This window comes from Musca domestica, unplaced genomic scaffold (assembly GCF_030504385.1).
Source record: "Musca domestica strain aabys unplaced genomic scaffold, Musca_domestica.polishedcontigs.V.1.1 162, whole genome shotgun sequence".
Classification (NCBI taxonomy): domain Eukaryota; kingdom Metazoa; phylum Arthropoda; class Insecta; order Diptera; family Muscidae; genus Musca; species Musca domestica.
In genome coordinates, this window is record NW_026712223.1 from 1,334,382 (window position 1) to 1,351,549 (window position 17,168).

Sequence of the window (17,168 nt, forward strand, 5' to 3'; positions counted from 1 at the left end):
TCACATCGAAAAAAGTTTAAGGTATTATTAAATTATTGGCATTTCAGGCAATTTAATTTAATTTTGTAATTTGTAACATTCACCAAAACTGTAATCCTCTTAAAATGTGTTTTTTTTTCTATCTCCTTTTCTCTCTCCCTCTCTTTCTCTTCTTGAATATACATCTAGGAATTACAACTAACCTCAAACCATGTAATTTACATTAAATAATTATCATAAATTTCACAGTCACATATTGTGCAACATAATGAGGTTTCGAATGCAATTAACAACTCATCTCTATTTGTGGCATTGTCGCCAAAAGTGGGCCCACCTCAAATTCCCGGCCCTCCCCCAGAAGTATGCAACTCAAGCCAAAAAACCGCGAAGAAAAGTAATTATCATAAACTAGCGCAGCAGCAAACATGAATAGTTTTGAATAATAAGGAAGGAGATAATAAAGCATGGTTTATGGCATTATTTTAAAAGTTCAAATAATGGAAATGTAAAGGAGAAAAATAAAGCATACTTTTAGGTGTAAGGAGCCATATTTTCCGAGGAATATGAAAATGGACTACAGAAAAAAATATAAATAAATTATGACCGATTTTTAGTGGCTGTAAAAATCTCTGCATACTTCATGGCAGAATTTAAAGGGTTCTATGTTTTGCAAATTGTTTTAACCACAAAATATTTGCCTTGTTGCCATGGTTTTAAATCTTGAATCCATAAATTATTTTAATGATAATTTGAATAAACATTTTCATAGTTTTTCGTTGTATGTCTTTTTGGGAGAGTGAGTTTTGAGTGTAAAAATGTTGACAGTTGCAAATAATCGCTTTTTGTGCCGCCATAAATTCAGGTAATTACGCCGAACAAAAGAATAACTCTTTCTCGCCACCACACATAGATGACGCTGATGTTTTAATTTGCAACAGCTTATACAGTGTTGCCATTGCGCTAAATAATTAGTTTTGATATTTTAAGCCGATTAAAAATTATCAAATATGTTGCATTGTTTTATTGATTCTGCATGCGAGGAGAGGCGTTTTAAATGGCAATTGTGTTTTATAAATCTGCTTAATTTGGAGTATTGAAAAAATATTTATTTTTTTAATACAAAGGAAAGTTATAAACTTTAAAAAAGGAAGAAGAGTTATTTTTTTTTTTGTTAATTTTAAATTATTAAAATAAAATATGTTTTCAATACTAATAAATACAATGGTAACTGTAAATTTCGATTATAAAGAAGTTAATTTTGTTGCAGATACCGTCTTTAGAGAAATTGTAGAAACGCTACAGCAGCATCACTGTAGATTTGACTGAACATACCCCACAGAAACATTTTGTTGTTTGTTATACTTCGCCATTTGTTACTCTCTTTTTCTTTTTATGCCGGTATTAGTTAGCAATACCGTTGTCACTTGCATAAATATGAATAGAGCAAGTATAGCAACAATCCCACAATGGAGATAGAGAGAGAAAGAAAGAGAGTGGCGATCATTGAAAGAAATATAAATTGAGAGTGTAAATCATTATTGTAATAAGAAAAAGCATAAGTGCAAGAAAAAAAGTAGTATTTGAGTAGTAGTATTTGGTAGAAGAGCTTGCTTAATTTGCCATTCTATTATTGCAATCAGAGAGAGAAGTTCATTAAAACTTTATTAATTATGTTTTTGTATCAGTAAACATACATTTATTTTTTATTATTAGATATATACATGAGCAAGTGGAGGACTGGTAAAAAACAAATAATACTTGTGGAATAACATTGCTGATCATAGCACTCGCGAAGAATTTGGCGATTTCTACAAATTGGAGCCAGAATATGCTACTGGTGTAAATATTGCCCGTGGATCATCGCTATCAAAAATAAAAACTTCAGACTAGGTAGGTTTTCTCTCTACGATCTTCCTAAGCGAACGTAGGCTTTCTGGATGCTTTGCCAATTCTACTTAAACATCCGGTGTGGCGGCAAAAATCCTTCAAGTCATTTTGCCTACACGAATTACTTTATTAAGATTATTGCTCGGATCATAAGAAACTAGCATCAACTCATCATTGCCAGTGGCGGTGATGAGCACATATAATGATACCGTTGTGACAACCGAATTTTGGAAAATTAGTTCTATTACTTCACCGTGAGCACGTAGTGCAGCCAAGCATAAAAGGATGGACGATGGCAAAATCGGGACAGTCAGTGAAATACGAGGCGAAAAGTGAACATCGATCGACTAAGTGACTAAAGTTAAATTAATCTCTCTCGAAGTCGTATCCTAGCATATCTAGGCGAAGAGTGAACATCGATCGATGGTAAGTGATACAGCTAAAATAATCTTGGACATTCCTCCTTAAAGTACTTATCCAGGTCTCTAAGTCCTGAATCCTTGAATTCCCGTAGTAAAATCCTTGTAGATCCTGGTTGAGTACTTATTAAGGTATCTCGCACACGTAGCCTTGCATATTCTGATACAATTTTTGGAGCACCCTTTAATGGCTTCTTGCAGTCGTATTTTCGCATATTCTTGTAGATCAAGCTTGAGTACTTATTAAGGCCTCTCGCAGACGTAGCCTTCCATATCTAGGCAAACAGTGAACATCGTTCGACGGTAAGCGAGTAAAGCAAATTTAATCTTGGATATTCTTCGTTAGAGTACTATACAGATCTATTGTCCTGAATCCTTGAATTCCCGCAGTAAAATACTTGTAGATCCTGCTTGCGTTCTTATTAAGGTATTTATTAAGGCTTGCAGTATTTATAAAGGTCTCTTGCAGCCGTATTTTCGCATATCCTTGTAGATCAAGCTTGATCTCTTATTAAGGCCTCTCGCAGACGTAGTCTTGAATATCCTTATAGATCAAGAAGAACGGATAAGATCTCCTGAAGAATTAGCCTTACACTCCCTTATAGGACATGCTTGAGTACTCATCAAGGTCTCTCGCGTAGAATCCGCTAGTCTTGCATAAACCAACCCGAATCCTGAGGACTAACCTCCTGATTCCCTGTCTCCCCGTGTCTTGAGTACTTATCCAGGCCTCAAGTCGAAAAACCATTGCTAAATTTCGGACCGAAGGTTAGTATCCTACCTCATTTAATTGGCATATATTACGAAGTCATGTCCATATTACCACAACAATAAAGCGTATTATCAAACGGAAACAACTGTCTTTCTCTTTCTGACTCAAAATAAATAAATTTCTCTACGAACCTTTGGACCCCGGCGAGCTACTCTAGCCTAAGGGTCACGACTGTGTAGCCAGTTTTATGTAGCGTATCTACTCAAAATTACGCTTCCGCCAGGGGCTGTCACCTTAACTTCAACAGTTTCTGTATTTTTTTCTTTATGGGTAAGGACTTATATCTCCGAATTCCTACTTCGACTACTTTTCTTCCCGGAATAGAAGAAAAATCCCTGACCCATTCCAAAATAAAAATACACATTTTACTTTATTTTTTCTTTCACAAAAAATGCTTATAAAAAACGTTTATTGATTTATAATTTCATTTCTGTTTTTTTATTTTATATTTCATAAATGTATAATAATATTTAATTTTATTTTAATCATATGAACATTGATGAGATCATAAAAAATGATGAATATGTATACATACAAAGAATACGTATATACACATAAATGTTTTTTTATTTTTCTATATATATATATATATAGCAAATACATCATATATGAGACAATAAAAAAAAACTAATATTTAATAATTAAAAATACAAAAAATATTGATTTACAAAATTGAATGTTTTTATTTAAAATAAGCGAAAAAACGTAACATACACACAAGAAAATTACAAATATACACAGAGAGAAAAAATATGTTTTTATTTATGAATAATACAAATAATATTGAAGATATGTAACATGGAGTGAAATATTTTGTTTTTGTTTTTATATATAATAAGTAAAAGACTTAAATTTAATTTAAGCATAAATTTGCTATTTTATATTTATTTTTTTTTGGAAATTACAACTAAGAAAAAAATACAAAGCAAATTAAGCTAAAAAAATAAATTTAAATTGGCAGCAAATTACAAAAGTTGAAAAAAAAAAAAAATACAAATTCATGAAAATGGCGGGTGGCATGGATTTCTTATTTTTCTTTTTTTATTTACAACTTAATATTAAGAAAATTTGCATTGGACAAACTATGACTTTTTTGTGTTTAAATGTAATTAATGTAAAATGAAAACATTTTGGGGCCCAAAATTATGTGTTTAACTTTAAATGGTTATTTAAAAAAATTATTACTCTAGTAACTGCAATTTTTGTTGTTAAACGCTTATGGATTTATTTCCCTTGGCAAAGAAGAAATGCGATTTTCTTCCCCTGAAAATAAATCTAAGCATTACAAAACTTCAAAATCCGAGATCATTGTGAAAACTACCAAGCAAAAACTAATGAACTAAATTTCAAGTTTTTTTCTTTTCTTCTTATTTTTCAATTTATTTATTTCTTGTATTGTTGTTGTTTTTTTTTCTTGATTTAATTCGAATTCAGGAACTTTGTATTTGTGCTCTGAATGGCAACTTTAGTTTTTAGTTCATTATTTTTGAAATTTACAATTTTTTGTTTGTTGTTGTTGTATTTAATTAATGTTTAAAATTAATGGAAATGTTTAAATGAATTAAAAATGTAAAAATGAATGAATGGTGTGAATGAATGTTTTGTAAAAGAAACAGAAATTGTACTATTTTGTGTGAATGGAAATGGAAAGGTGGAGGTGGTGGTTTAAAAAAAAATCTCAGCAAGTTATTGAAAATATTATTAAACTTATATTTGTAATAAATTTTAAAACAAGTTCCAATAGCATTTCCAAGCATTGAATATTGGAAAAATGTTTTTTTTTTTTTTTTAAATTGAACTATTTACAATAAAAACTTTCAATTTTTTTTAAAAATTAAAAACTAAATAAAATTTACAAAAATATAACCAAAGAAAAATTACAACTAAACAAAACTGTCTAATGACAAGAAATTGTGCAAATATTTTTTAAGAATATTCATATTTTTTTGTTTTTAAAAATAACGCTTGGCGTATTTTTTCTTAATTTGCAAAACAAAAATATATTTTCCTTAAATATTTATTTAAAAAAAATTATATGACATGAGATCACTTTGTATTTGGGAATTGTTTTTTTTTTTAATATAAAATATATATTTTTTTAAATTTTTTTATTTTAATTGATGTATTTTTTTGTTTAATTCAAGCAAATGTTTTAAATTTTTAAACAGAAATCATGTTTTGTTTTCATTACATTTGTAAACAACAAAATATATAACACAACAACTTTTTGCTTGTAAAACAGGAAACTTAAATAAGAAAACTAAAAAAAAAAACAAAAAGATATTGGCTATAAAAAAAAAAACAGGCAAAAACAAACTTGGTGTTGGCAATGAAAGTAAAAAAAGAAAAAAAAAATACTTTGGTTTAGGAGATCGTTTTCTGTGTTTTATTTTTTTTTAATAATTTCACTATGTTTTTTTGGAATTGTGTTAATTTTAAATTTAATTTTTTCTTTAACAAATGACTGCTAAACATTGAGATCATTACTATTGGCTATTTATTTTTTTTTTTTAATTTAACTCTCTTTTTAAATATTTACAATTTAAAACATTTGCTTAAATTTTTTAAGGCTTTTCGGAAAGAAAATATTATTATACAAAATATGAGACCAATTTGAAAACTTGTTTTATTTTTTTAACTGATTTCAAAGGTTTTTTCATTAAGCTTAAATCTATGTATTATATTATATTTTAACAAAAAAAAAAAAAAACTATACAATTTCACTAACACAAAACTGCAAAATTGACAAATCAAACAAATAAAAAATCACAAGGAATTTTATATATACATCCATTAAGATATTCATTTTGTTTTTAATAAAATACAAATAAAAATATTAAAATTAAGAAAAATGTAATTTAAATTACCAAAGAAGACATGGATCGTTTTTTTAATGTTTTTGTTGTTTCTTGTAGATAAGTATATGTATGTTTACTTAAGTATTTTTTTGTTTCTGTTTATAAGCTAAGAACATTTGTAAGCACCTTAAACCGAATGGAAACAATTACATATGAAATAAGAATAATAGATATTTATATATATTTTTTTTAAAAAAGGTCTACAAAAGTATTGAAAAAAAAAATCATAAAAATAATTGTTTTTTTTTCTTGGAAGAACATTTAAAAATAAAAAAATATGAAAACAACGTATTTTTTATAATAAAAAATGCTATTTTTAAATAAAAAATATATTGTTTTGATAAAAATATTGTTTTAATAAAAAAAATTTTGTTAATAACTATTATCTTTTTTATAAAATATATTTTTATATTAAAACATATATTTTTTTAGAAAATATATATTTTTTATTTTTTTTATAATTTTAAAATATATTTTAAAATTTTATTAATTTTATTATTTCTTAATTTTGAAATATCTGTAGATCAAAAAAAATATTTTTTTATGAAAACAGTATACTTTTTTTAAAAAAATATGTATATATATGTATATATAAAAAATATATGCATGAAAAAAATATTTTAAACATATATTTTTTATAACAAAATATTTTTTAAATAAAAGGATATATTTCTTATAAAAATATACGTTTTTTTTAATTAAAAAATCATTTGTTTATTAAAAAATATACAACTTTTTTATAAAAAAATAATTTTTTTATAGAAAAATATTTTTTTATGTAAACAAATATTTATTTAATCAGTTAGATTTAAAATTTTAACGAAAATTTGTTTCATTATAAAATCCTGAAAATATATACAAAACTAAGCACATATTTGAAAAAAAAAAAACAATTCAAAATATTAAACACATTTTTTCACACAAATGTAGAAACAAATTATAAAAAAATATTTTAATTAATTTTTTTGTAGATAAAAATATTTTTCTTTAAACGTTAAATAAAACAAGATTAGCAAAAAAAACGAAAATGTTTAGCAGGAAAATTCTTTTTTCTCTGTTATATATACAATATTTTATAAATAAATAAAAAAATGAAGATTTAAGCTTATTTTATTTTCCTTTAAATATTTTTTTCATGAGACTATGCCCTTTTTGTTAAAAAATGATCAAAGTTTTATTTTTTAAGATTTTGTAGCATTGAAGCATTTGTTTTTTATGAAACAAAACGGAATATTGTCTATTAAGAATTTTAAATAATGAAAAAAATATCAATAAAAAATAAAATTTAGTTTTGCATTTTTCATTTTTTTTTTTCATTTATAAATTTTGTGTTGCTTTTTTTTAGTTAAATATAAACATATTTTATTAATTCAATGAAAATTATGTGTTTTTGCAAAATTATGTTTCAATTATCTCAAATATTCAAAAACAAAAATTATGCTTAGTTTTGTATTTTTCTTTTTAAATTTTTTATTTTAATGTTTGGTATTTTTTCCAAGATTTGTGAGTCATTCCAAAATTGTGTTAAATTTATTCTTTTTTTTTTGGTTTTTGGTATCTTCATTGGATTTTAATTTTTTTTTATATTAATTTTTTTTTAATTTCCCACATGAATTTTTCAAAATAATGTTAAATATTTTCAAATTTGTTTAATTTTTTTTAAATCTTTGAAATGTTGTTTTTCAATACTTTTGCAGACATCGAAATGGATTATTTGTTTTAAAATAAGAAAAATACTGTAGATAAAAAGGCAGTAGATTGTATTTAGTATGTATGTGTATGTATGGTAAGCATATATCTATGTATAAAAAGTTTAAGTATTAAGATAGGCTTAGACAAATATTTTTCTGTGTATTTTTTTACGATTTCTTTGTAACAGCAAATTAAATTTTATATAGAAGCTTGATTTTTTGTCTGTAAATATGTAGCCAAAAATATATTCTATTTTTGTTATAATATTAGCAGAAAAATTCTTCAAAAAAATGCGATTCTCTTAAAATATTGTATTTTTGTAAAGTTTTTTCCAAAAATCTCAGTTCTATTTGTGTATATTTTTGATTTGTATAAAAATATTTTTTTTGTTTTGTTGTTATTTTTTAAATTGTCTTGTTTTGTTTGCTGCCAGTCTAAATTGTTTTGTTTTTTTATGGTTGTTTAATGTGACTTTTCTTTGAGAATGTTTTGCCTTGTTTCTGTTTTGGGACAAAAAAAGGACAAACCCCCTTTCCCTGCCCTTTGGGGGAGTTTATGTTTGTGTGTGTTTGTATATATGTGTGGGTTTAGTGTGTCCTCTGAGTTCCAGAGGACTATAAACTACCTCCATTTGTGCTTCGTTGCACCCACCGTCAGCTTCTGTTTTCCGCCTGCTTCCACGGATGTTACTCCTCTTCATTCTCCTCCTGCTTCTCCTTCACCATATGGTATTTTGACTCACAAACAATGAACTAGACGAGTTGTTTTAACTTTTGTATTTTGTTTTGTTTATTTTTTTGCTAAGAAAAATAAATTCGTTGTTGTTGTTGCTGTGCAGTTTTGTTGTTGTTGTTGTGTTTTTGTATAATGAATTGTTCCCACTTTTATTTAGCTTGGCCTTTTTTCTATTCATAAGCCAAAACTCATCGGGCCACAAGAAAACCACAACCCATGGCAAACACAAAGACAGTTACAACAGCGGGCCATGTAAAGCTTTGTTCCTGGAAGAGGAAAAAATTTAAACAAGAAATTAGTAAAATATAACAAAAAATTAATAACAATATGTGAAATGCTATCAAAAGTGACCCTTAAATATTTTCAAAATGGCTCCCCACTTGTTTTTAATGCCCCTGCATTTTCATAATCCAATTCGAATGGTCATTGCAACTATTGAAGCGTTAACAAATCTGTTATTATTTTCTATTCACATCCCTGGCATCGAGAGAGAAAAAAAAACTATTCCCATAAATTATCATAAATGTCACCCAGGGAAAAATAGAACAAATTATTTACAAGCAAATGCACACCAACACACATATACATATATTTTAATAATAGCATTAAACATTACGCACTCTCCATCCCCTCCCCTACTCAGAGAAAAGAATGGCCAGGACACAAGTGTTTTCTCCCCGATTCAAAATGAAGATGAGCGGAAAAACTGTAACAACATTTATGAAATATAATTATTTGGGCATTGTTACAAACATAGCCAGCAACGACTACAACAAGTAAAGTGATTATTATTATGTTAGCAGAATATGAACATTTTTGCGCCCCTATTCCTGGCCAAAGTCATGAAAATAATTTATGACATTTTCGCAACAAAAAGCCAGAGAGAAACAAAAACACCCCCTGCTGCAGCCTCTCGATGTTGAGGTCAATGTTGTGGTCTCATTGTTATGAACTCGCTGGATGGCCATAGTCCAGCCATGGTTAATAAACATAAGGATGTTGACCAAATGTTATTGTTTTTGTCATGAATTTCTTTTTTTCGACTTTCAGAGGGGTGGAGGTGAAACTCCATTCAAGAGACCTTTAATTGCATAGCAGATTATGAACTAAACTGGGTCATCACCTTGTGTTGTGTAACATGGCTTTTCTTTTAACTTTAGTTATTGTTTCAAGGGGGAAGAGGGGGAGATTATTTTGATATACTGCCCTGAGATTCAAGGAAGTGTGAGCGTCTTTATAATCCTCCAGGGTGTAGTTTGTTATCAATACAGAGATTATTTTGGGAAATAATAGAGATTAGAACACGAAAAAGATGAAAATTAATGCAATATATTTATTAGATATTGGAAGAGGGGGACAATAGTTGGAAAAATATAACAGATTTACAAAATTCTTCGTGTTCAGGTCCATTTGGAATTTTTTACAAGCTGGCTTTTAGAAAATTTGAGGCCAATTAGAAAAAGTGCTAATTTTTTTTCAGAAAAAAATGATTTTTTATTAACAAAATTGATGCTATTTTCCACGGTTCGTATTGAATATATAAATTTATATTGTTCAGAGACTCACAATGAAATTTTATCTAGAATAATTCTTTCTTTGACACTTTCCCAAAAAATGAAGTATAAAGAGAGATATGACTCGTACTGGATACGTGTTAAATTAACAGTAAAAAAAGCAAACACATTATTTTCACTTTTACTATATACATTTCGAACCTAATTTTCATAAAAACTATTGTACCTAGATATTTGATTTATTCTGAGATTTATAGTAAAATTTTGTGTAGAATATTTCTTGTTTTAACTCTTTCTGCCTAAAATGAAATGTTATGTTACTTTCAGGGCTCAACTCGAGAAAAATTTGTTTAAAAAGTTACAGAATATTTCGGTTCTTTCGTGGGAAAGTAATTGCAGATTTTTTTCCATACCCAATGAAAATTTAGATTTCTTTTCTTTGGCGACTTATAGTAAAATTTGATGAAGAATATTTTTGTCTTCGGCATCGTCCTTCAAAAATGATGATTTCATGGAGATTTTGCAAAAACTCGCATAAGTACGGCTTAAACCTAATATGTATTTTAACATAAATAAATTCCTGGCTTCTATGTAAAATTTAGGCTCTTGGCGCCTTCTAGGACCTATAGAAGACTATTCTGGGAAATAATTTTGTAGAAGATTTTTGACTTGCAACGTTGCCGTTTTAAAGGGAGATTTTCGCCCTGTTTAAAAAAAGGACCAAACAGACCCCTTCGTTGACAACCTTGAGGGTTAAAATTGTCAACAAAAATATTCCTCTATTTTTCTCTACAATATTGCCGAAGACACTATACGCCGAAAATGCACGGACTCCGAGGAATCTTAATACGAAATTTCCAAAAATGTGGAAGAGGGTGGAACTTGCCTCCTCCCTGTAGGTTAATTTATGATCTAAACTTCAAAAACACCGATACAAGTCTTTCTTTTTTAGCTCTAATTTCATAATTATAGCTCCAATAAATAATTATTTTTTTTGTGTTGTTGCCCGAGGTGGTGACATAGGCTTCTTCGCAAAAAATTCGTTAATTATAAATATTTCCCCCCAAAAAATAGTTAATTCATTCCTCATAATTTTCCATTAAAATTTAAAGTCTATTCTACTTCTTATTTGTTCCTTTCAACGTAATATATCACAAATCTTTCGTTACATATCATTTGCGTTCGGTTTTTTTCCCCAAAGTCATAAATTCTTCAATACTTGGGCATTAAAGGGCAAAAGTTTAAAAAAATCAAGCTACAGTAATTTTTTCGTAACACCAAAGGTCATAACTCATAAATGGCCATAAAAACACCCGGCGGAGTAGGGAATAACCAAATTCCAACAAATGTTACACATTTCTTAAGCGTTTTTCTACGATTTTTTTATTTTAATTTCACTCACTTATTGAGTCTTTTTCCATGTGTAAAACTATAAAAATCAAGGAAATTTTCTACATCTGTTCAGCAAAATGCAGTGTCGTTTATTTGGTGTGCAGTTTGCAAAACATCTATCTCGGCTGCACGTGCTGCAACATGAAAACATCGGCAATGGCAACGACAACGACAACGAACGCCAGCAACAAATCATTTACAATCAAACGAAAATGTGAATGCGAACTGTTGGCCAGAGAAGACAACAAGCAACCGGGCAGCCAGGCAGGCAAAACAAACAGCTAGTCAGCCAGCAATGTTCACTGATGCAGAACAGCAACAACCAGAGAAATAAAATCCATTCGACGGCAGAAAAACGTATTGGAAGAAAACAAATCATTGCGCCCGTCAACTCATAGAGCAATAACACGCTTCGCACAAGTGACAAATTGCAGTTCACACATTGCAAGAAATAAAATTAAACGTATTACGAGTGAAATGTGCTGGGGTGCGAGGGGAGTTGGGAAAGTGTAGGGAGAAATTTTGAAAATCAGATTTTTCGTATTTTTAAGGGTTTTGGGGAAAGAAGGCCAACCAATCAGCCGAAATTTTAGATTAAAGGTTCTTTTCTTACCAAGATCTATACCGATTTTCCGTAGTATATGAATTTTTTTGGACGTGTTTCTAACACGTTTTTTAAAAAATGGTGCATACTTTTAGGTCAACACACTATTGTGTACTTTTGTACATTAATCCATGATATTTTTGTTTATTTTTACCAAAATTGATCCCGCTAAAATGCGCAATAAAACGTGTTAATAAAATCCATCCTGATTTTTGAATATTTCATATTTTAGATTCTTCTCTCGACATTAGGATAATACATTATAGTCTTAAGGATTCCTTTATATTGTTTTAATTTTCATCTTATTATAAAAAATAACTTAACTTTAAACGTTTTCGAGTGTTGCATACCTTTAGGCCTTTAGTGTTATCACTAATTTTATGAATATTTTTATATCTTCCCCCATAGTTTGGAGGAAATATACATTTTAGACCCCACAAAGAATATATATTCTTGACCAGTTGCTGCAAAATGGTCAGACTTTATCCTTTATTGTTGTTTTTATAAAAAACAACGTTTGTTTATTAGTGGAGAACGATGGTAATGTTTACCAGGGGGTAAGGCAGGGAATACCAGCATAAAATTTTATGTCGATTTAGCAATGTCCGTCCGACTATCCGTCTGTCGGTCTATGGAAATCACTCTGAACGAAATGGAGTAGATTGATAAAATTTTCTCAAATGTATATTATGTCTGCAGGACTTTTGGTATTGAAATGGACCACTTTGGTGTTGCCCCCATATAGCGGAACCTCCCGATATTCGGTATATTGATGATTTTAGCGACATTGTTCACCGGAATTGTTTAAAATTTGATATTTGAAGTTCGTAATGGACACTATAGCCTAAGACAGAAAATTGTCTGTACAGGTCCACGACTTCGTATAACCCCATATAACGGTACCTGTAGATATTCTGCAGTTTGATTATTTTAGCGACATTTGGTGTTTGAAGTTTGTAATGGGTACTACAGCTTATGACAGAAAATTATCTGTGCAGGTCCACTTCTTCATATAGCCCCCATCCAACGGCACCTCCCGATATTCGGTATTTTGATGATTTCAGCGACATTATTCTCCGGAATTGTTTCAAATTTGGTGTTTGAAGTTCGTAATGAATACTACAGCCTATGACAGAAAATTATCTGTGCAGGTCCACCTTTCGGTGTAGTCCCCAAATAATAGTATCTCCCGATATTCGGTATTTTAATGATTTTAGCTACGTTATTCACCGATTTTTTTTTTTTCAAGTTTCGCATTTAAATATTGAAATGGCATATAACAAAAGTTGTCTATGCAGGTCTACGTCGACGTATAGACCCTAATATAACGGTTAGGTACGGTATTTTTAAGATTTTAACATAATTTTAGCGGATTTTATTTTTTTTGAAAATTGCCAAAATCGTTCCAAATGGTGGAGGGTATTCAAAGAGGTTTTTTAAACATCCATCGAAAAACTTTGTATATTTTAGGCTCCAAATATTAGAGCGTATTTTCTGACATTTATTCATTTTTTTTCTTCTTCTAAAAATTGGCTCCGATTTTTTGTTAGTACATGTTGGATGTCAGATGTTTTCTAAGCGATTTAAAATATAAAATAAATTGTTGCATATTTTTAGACCTATATTTTAATACTAAATTTGTGCTCTAAAGATTTCCCTTTATGCAAATGGGGCTACTTATAAAGACATTGGATAGAGATTATTTTTATCCGTGCCTCTAGATTTTCTTTTGTGAGACAACACTGCCCTGATTCACAAAAATGTGCCCTAAATCCTAAAATATATTTTTAAAAATTGTGGAGAGCGCCTAAAACTATGCTATAAAAATCCAAAGATAAATGTTTAAAAGGCCACTTTATATAGACTCTAAGATAATGTGCTAACTAGCCTTTAACGATTCTATAAATAAAATTTTAATATCCTTTACTAATTAAGACATAACATGCTATTCCGATTTAAAACTGTTTATCTCCATACTAAATAACAGTTAATGAGAATTTCAATCTAAAACAGACGATTGTGTCTTCCCGAAACCTTTGTTTCCTCAAGGGCTGTTGTGTTCTTATTACAAACTATTGTTCCGATGCCCTTGCCTTTTGATGTTCTCTGTTAATTAATATAAACGCGACATGTTCACTATTTTAATTTTGCATTTTCCAGCTAAATTGCGTTGTAAATAATTGTTAACGACGGTTGTCGTTTTCTAAAACAACAACCTTTCGATGATTTTATTTCAGAAAAAAAAACTACGTTCCAACGAACCTCTTCTTTAACATGTATCGTCAATCCTTTGTTCGATTTCCTTGCCTGCAAAGCTCAAGCTTAAAGTACAGCCCAACACAGCACGAGTTATACATATGAAAAAAAAAAAAAAACACAAAAAGATACAAAGCTTAACTATGGGAAAACAACAATAATAAATGAACGAACATTCGTTCTATTCCAACTGAAAACCGAAAAGAAAGAATTTTCAAAATTCCTAGGTTCTTTCGTTTTTTTAATGGCTTTGAGTTGCAGTGACACATGTGTGCAGCGTTTGTAAAAAGTGCAAAAATGCTTGTAATGGAACACTGTGAATACAAAAAAATAGAAACCGAAATAAATGTAAACAGACGAACGGACTAGTACCACACACAGAAAACAGAAAACTTAACGAAGCGTTGCATGGCTGAAGTACATGACAGGGCGCGGTTTTAAACAGAATCTAGCCAGAAAGACAACAACACAATCTCTACTCTGCTAGTCTTCTGTGAAATCTTTTGTGTATTACAACAACAGCAACAACAACTAGAACGACAATAACTATAAAAAAATGAAGGAGTAGCTAGCTAGCATTCGCCAACGAATATTTTAAATGCATAAATGTTGTATGGCAATTTTTAATTTTATTATCCTACCAATACAAAAAACGCGACAAGCTGCTGTACTCTGCTCAACTCGGTGTGTGTGTGTGCAACACTGCGCAATTAATTTTTATCGCAAATTTGCATTTTATTTATAGGTTTTAGGTTTATTTTGTTTCGTTTTGATTTTTTTTCTTTAGTTTGAGAGACGTTCTAGCCATGAAACAGTTTAATTGCCGAGAGGCCATCAGTTGCTCAACAAAAATAGGGGGCAGAAAAGAGGTTTGTTGAGGCTTGCATATTAGTTTGAATTTCTTTAAATGAATTATTAGATGTATTGTGAAGAGGGATGGAAGAAAAATGCTTGATACCAAGATTGAGACATAAACCTTTGGAACAGCCAAAACTATACATTCCCTCCATAATTGTTGTTCTAAAATGTTGCATAGTTTTAGGACCAACCATGTTTTTTCGAATTTGATGAACAGTGTTTTAGATGGAGCCTGCATATTTTGGATTTTTTCTTCGCCCTTTCGAGAAATGTTGCATACTGTTAGGCTTGATATTTCATAGCATACCTTTGGGGTAATATTTTTAATTTCTTTATTTCTAAGCTCTACGTTGGATTGATTTAGTGCATACTTTTAGACATAAGACATATTTTCCACTCCTACTGCTTCGTTACTGAAAAAATGCCATATTTTGGGCCTAAAATTTTAGTGCATACTTTATGGCTGAATTTATTTTTTCTAAAAGAATGGTGTATTTTTTCAGGTACTTCAGGCCTTCATTTCAGTAAATATAATTTTAAGGCCTAACATTTTGTGGCATACTATTGGGCTCAGATATTCCTATTTTCTTAATCTCTTTAAATTTTCGTCTTTGACTTACCTTCTTTTCCGGTTTCGGTTTTGGCACATCCTTTTCTTCTTACGTGGCGGTATTCTGCCATTGAACTCCTGCAGGCGCTCTCGCCCGGCTGTAAAGTTGTCATAACGATCATCGAACTCATCCCAACTCGTTTCATGTTCACTCTGATATTCACGTTCATCTTCACCCGTCGAGGTCAAACGTGATCTTTAATTGTGGCAGTGGCGTGGAAGGAAGAAATAAAAGACAAAATAAAATAATAATTAATTAAAAATAAACGGCAATGATTAATTTTGCAAATGGAAATCATAACAATACACCAATCAAGCTTTAATAAAAAAACGATTGACAAGAAATGGAAGAGCCAGGGAAATATATGACAGGCTTAAAAATGGCTTATCTTGGCATTATAGACAAATGAAACGAAAAAAACGAAAGAATAGAATAACGACAACACGGACAACCATAAGTCAGACTCTGAGTGTGTCATCCACATATGGCGGTCCATTGTTGTTCGTGCTGGCCTGCTGTCAGCATTGGCTGGCCATTTTGTGGTAATAAAAAGTCTGGTTTGTAATTTCATGGGAGAATTGAAAATTTTACTATTAAAGAAATGTACAACAAGAAGGCCAATGGACTTTGTTCCGAGACTTTGGAAACTATGGGAAAATCGAGATTGCTTAAACTATAGGCTTAATAAAATGGTGTCAATTGTCTGGAAAATTTGGCACAACGGAATGAAAACTTGGTGCAAATGAAAATTTCAAACAGAAAATCCAATTCTAATTCCCAATTTTCAAGGGCCTTGTAATCATTATTTTAATTCAGTACTCAATTCTTTTTTTTTTTTCAAATTCAAAATACCTACCGTCTGGCTGTATCTGATAGGCTTCGATGTAGACTTCTGTGGGCACCATTGGGTCCTGAGCTCACCGACAAACCTGCCGCCGCTGTTGATGTCGTGGCATTGGCAGTGGTGGGTGTGGGCGGAGGTGTATATTGATAATAGCCCGGACCGTTGTGATGATAGGCAAAATGTGGATAATGAGGATAATGCTGTTGATGCGGTGGCAGATACTGATGACTACTGACTGGTGGCGCTGACTGGGGTGCCTGTGATGTTTGGGCTGAACTGGAGCAAGTCGGTGCGGATTGATGGAAAAAATTCACCTCATCACCGGCAGCAAAGCTGACACTTGTGCGGGGTGTACGTGGTGTGCTGCGACTGCGTGGAAAGAAGACATCACCGCCCGTGTAATTGGGACTGTGAACGGAGCAGGAGGGACTGGGTGGTGGGGGATATTGGAAAACTGGAGCACCTGAAAGTATATAGGAGAGAAAACAACAATTAAACTAAGAACAATTGATAAGTTTTTGTTGAAATAAAAATGGAAAGTTATCCCTAAAAGTATGCTAAATAATTTCTAAATTTGTAATATAGAAATACAGAAGAAAAACAGCAATTAAATTAAATATATTTTTCCTGGATTTTTGATAAAATTAAAGGTATTTATTTCTCCTAAAACTATGCTTCATAATTTTCTTATTTTATATATGTAGCATAATTTAAGGAGAAAGAACTAACTTTAATTTAATTTCCCGA

General features: G+C 30.2%; 1 protein-coding gene across 1 annotated transcript; it reads right to left on the minus strand.

Annotated features, from left to right (window-relative positions):
* Positions 1–7,982: 7,982 nt before the first annotated feature.
* On the minus strand, positions 7,983–16,884 carry LOC131801506 (cell death protein hid-like; the record flags this gene model as incomplete). Its single annotated transcript, XM_059120267.1, is given in 4 exon segments — positions 7,983–8,608; positions 15,587–15,621; positions 15,624–15,772; positions 16,434–16,884. Coding segments are annotated over 4 exon segments (713 nt in total), but the record flags the coding sequence as incomplete, so codon positions are not given.
* Between the last annotated feature and the right edge of the window lie 284 nt (positions 16,885–17,168).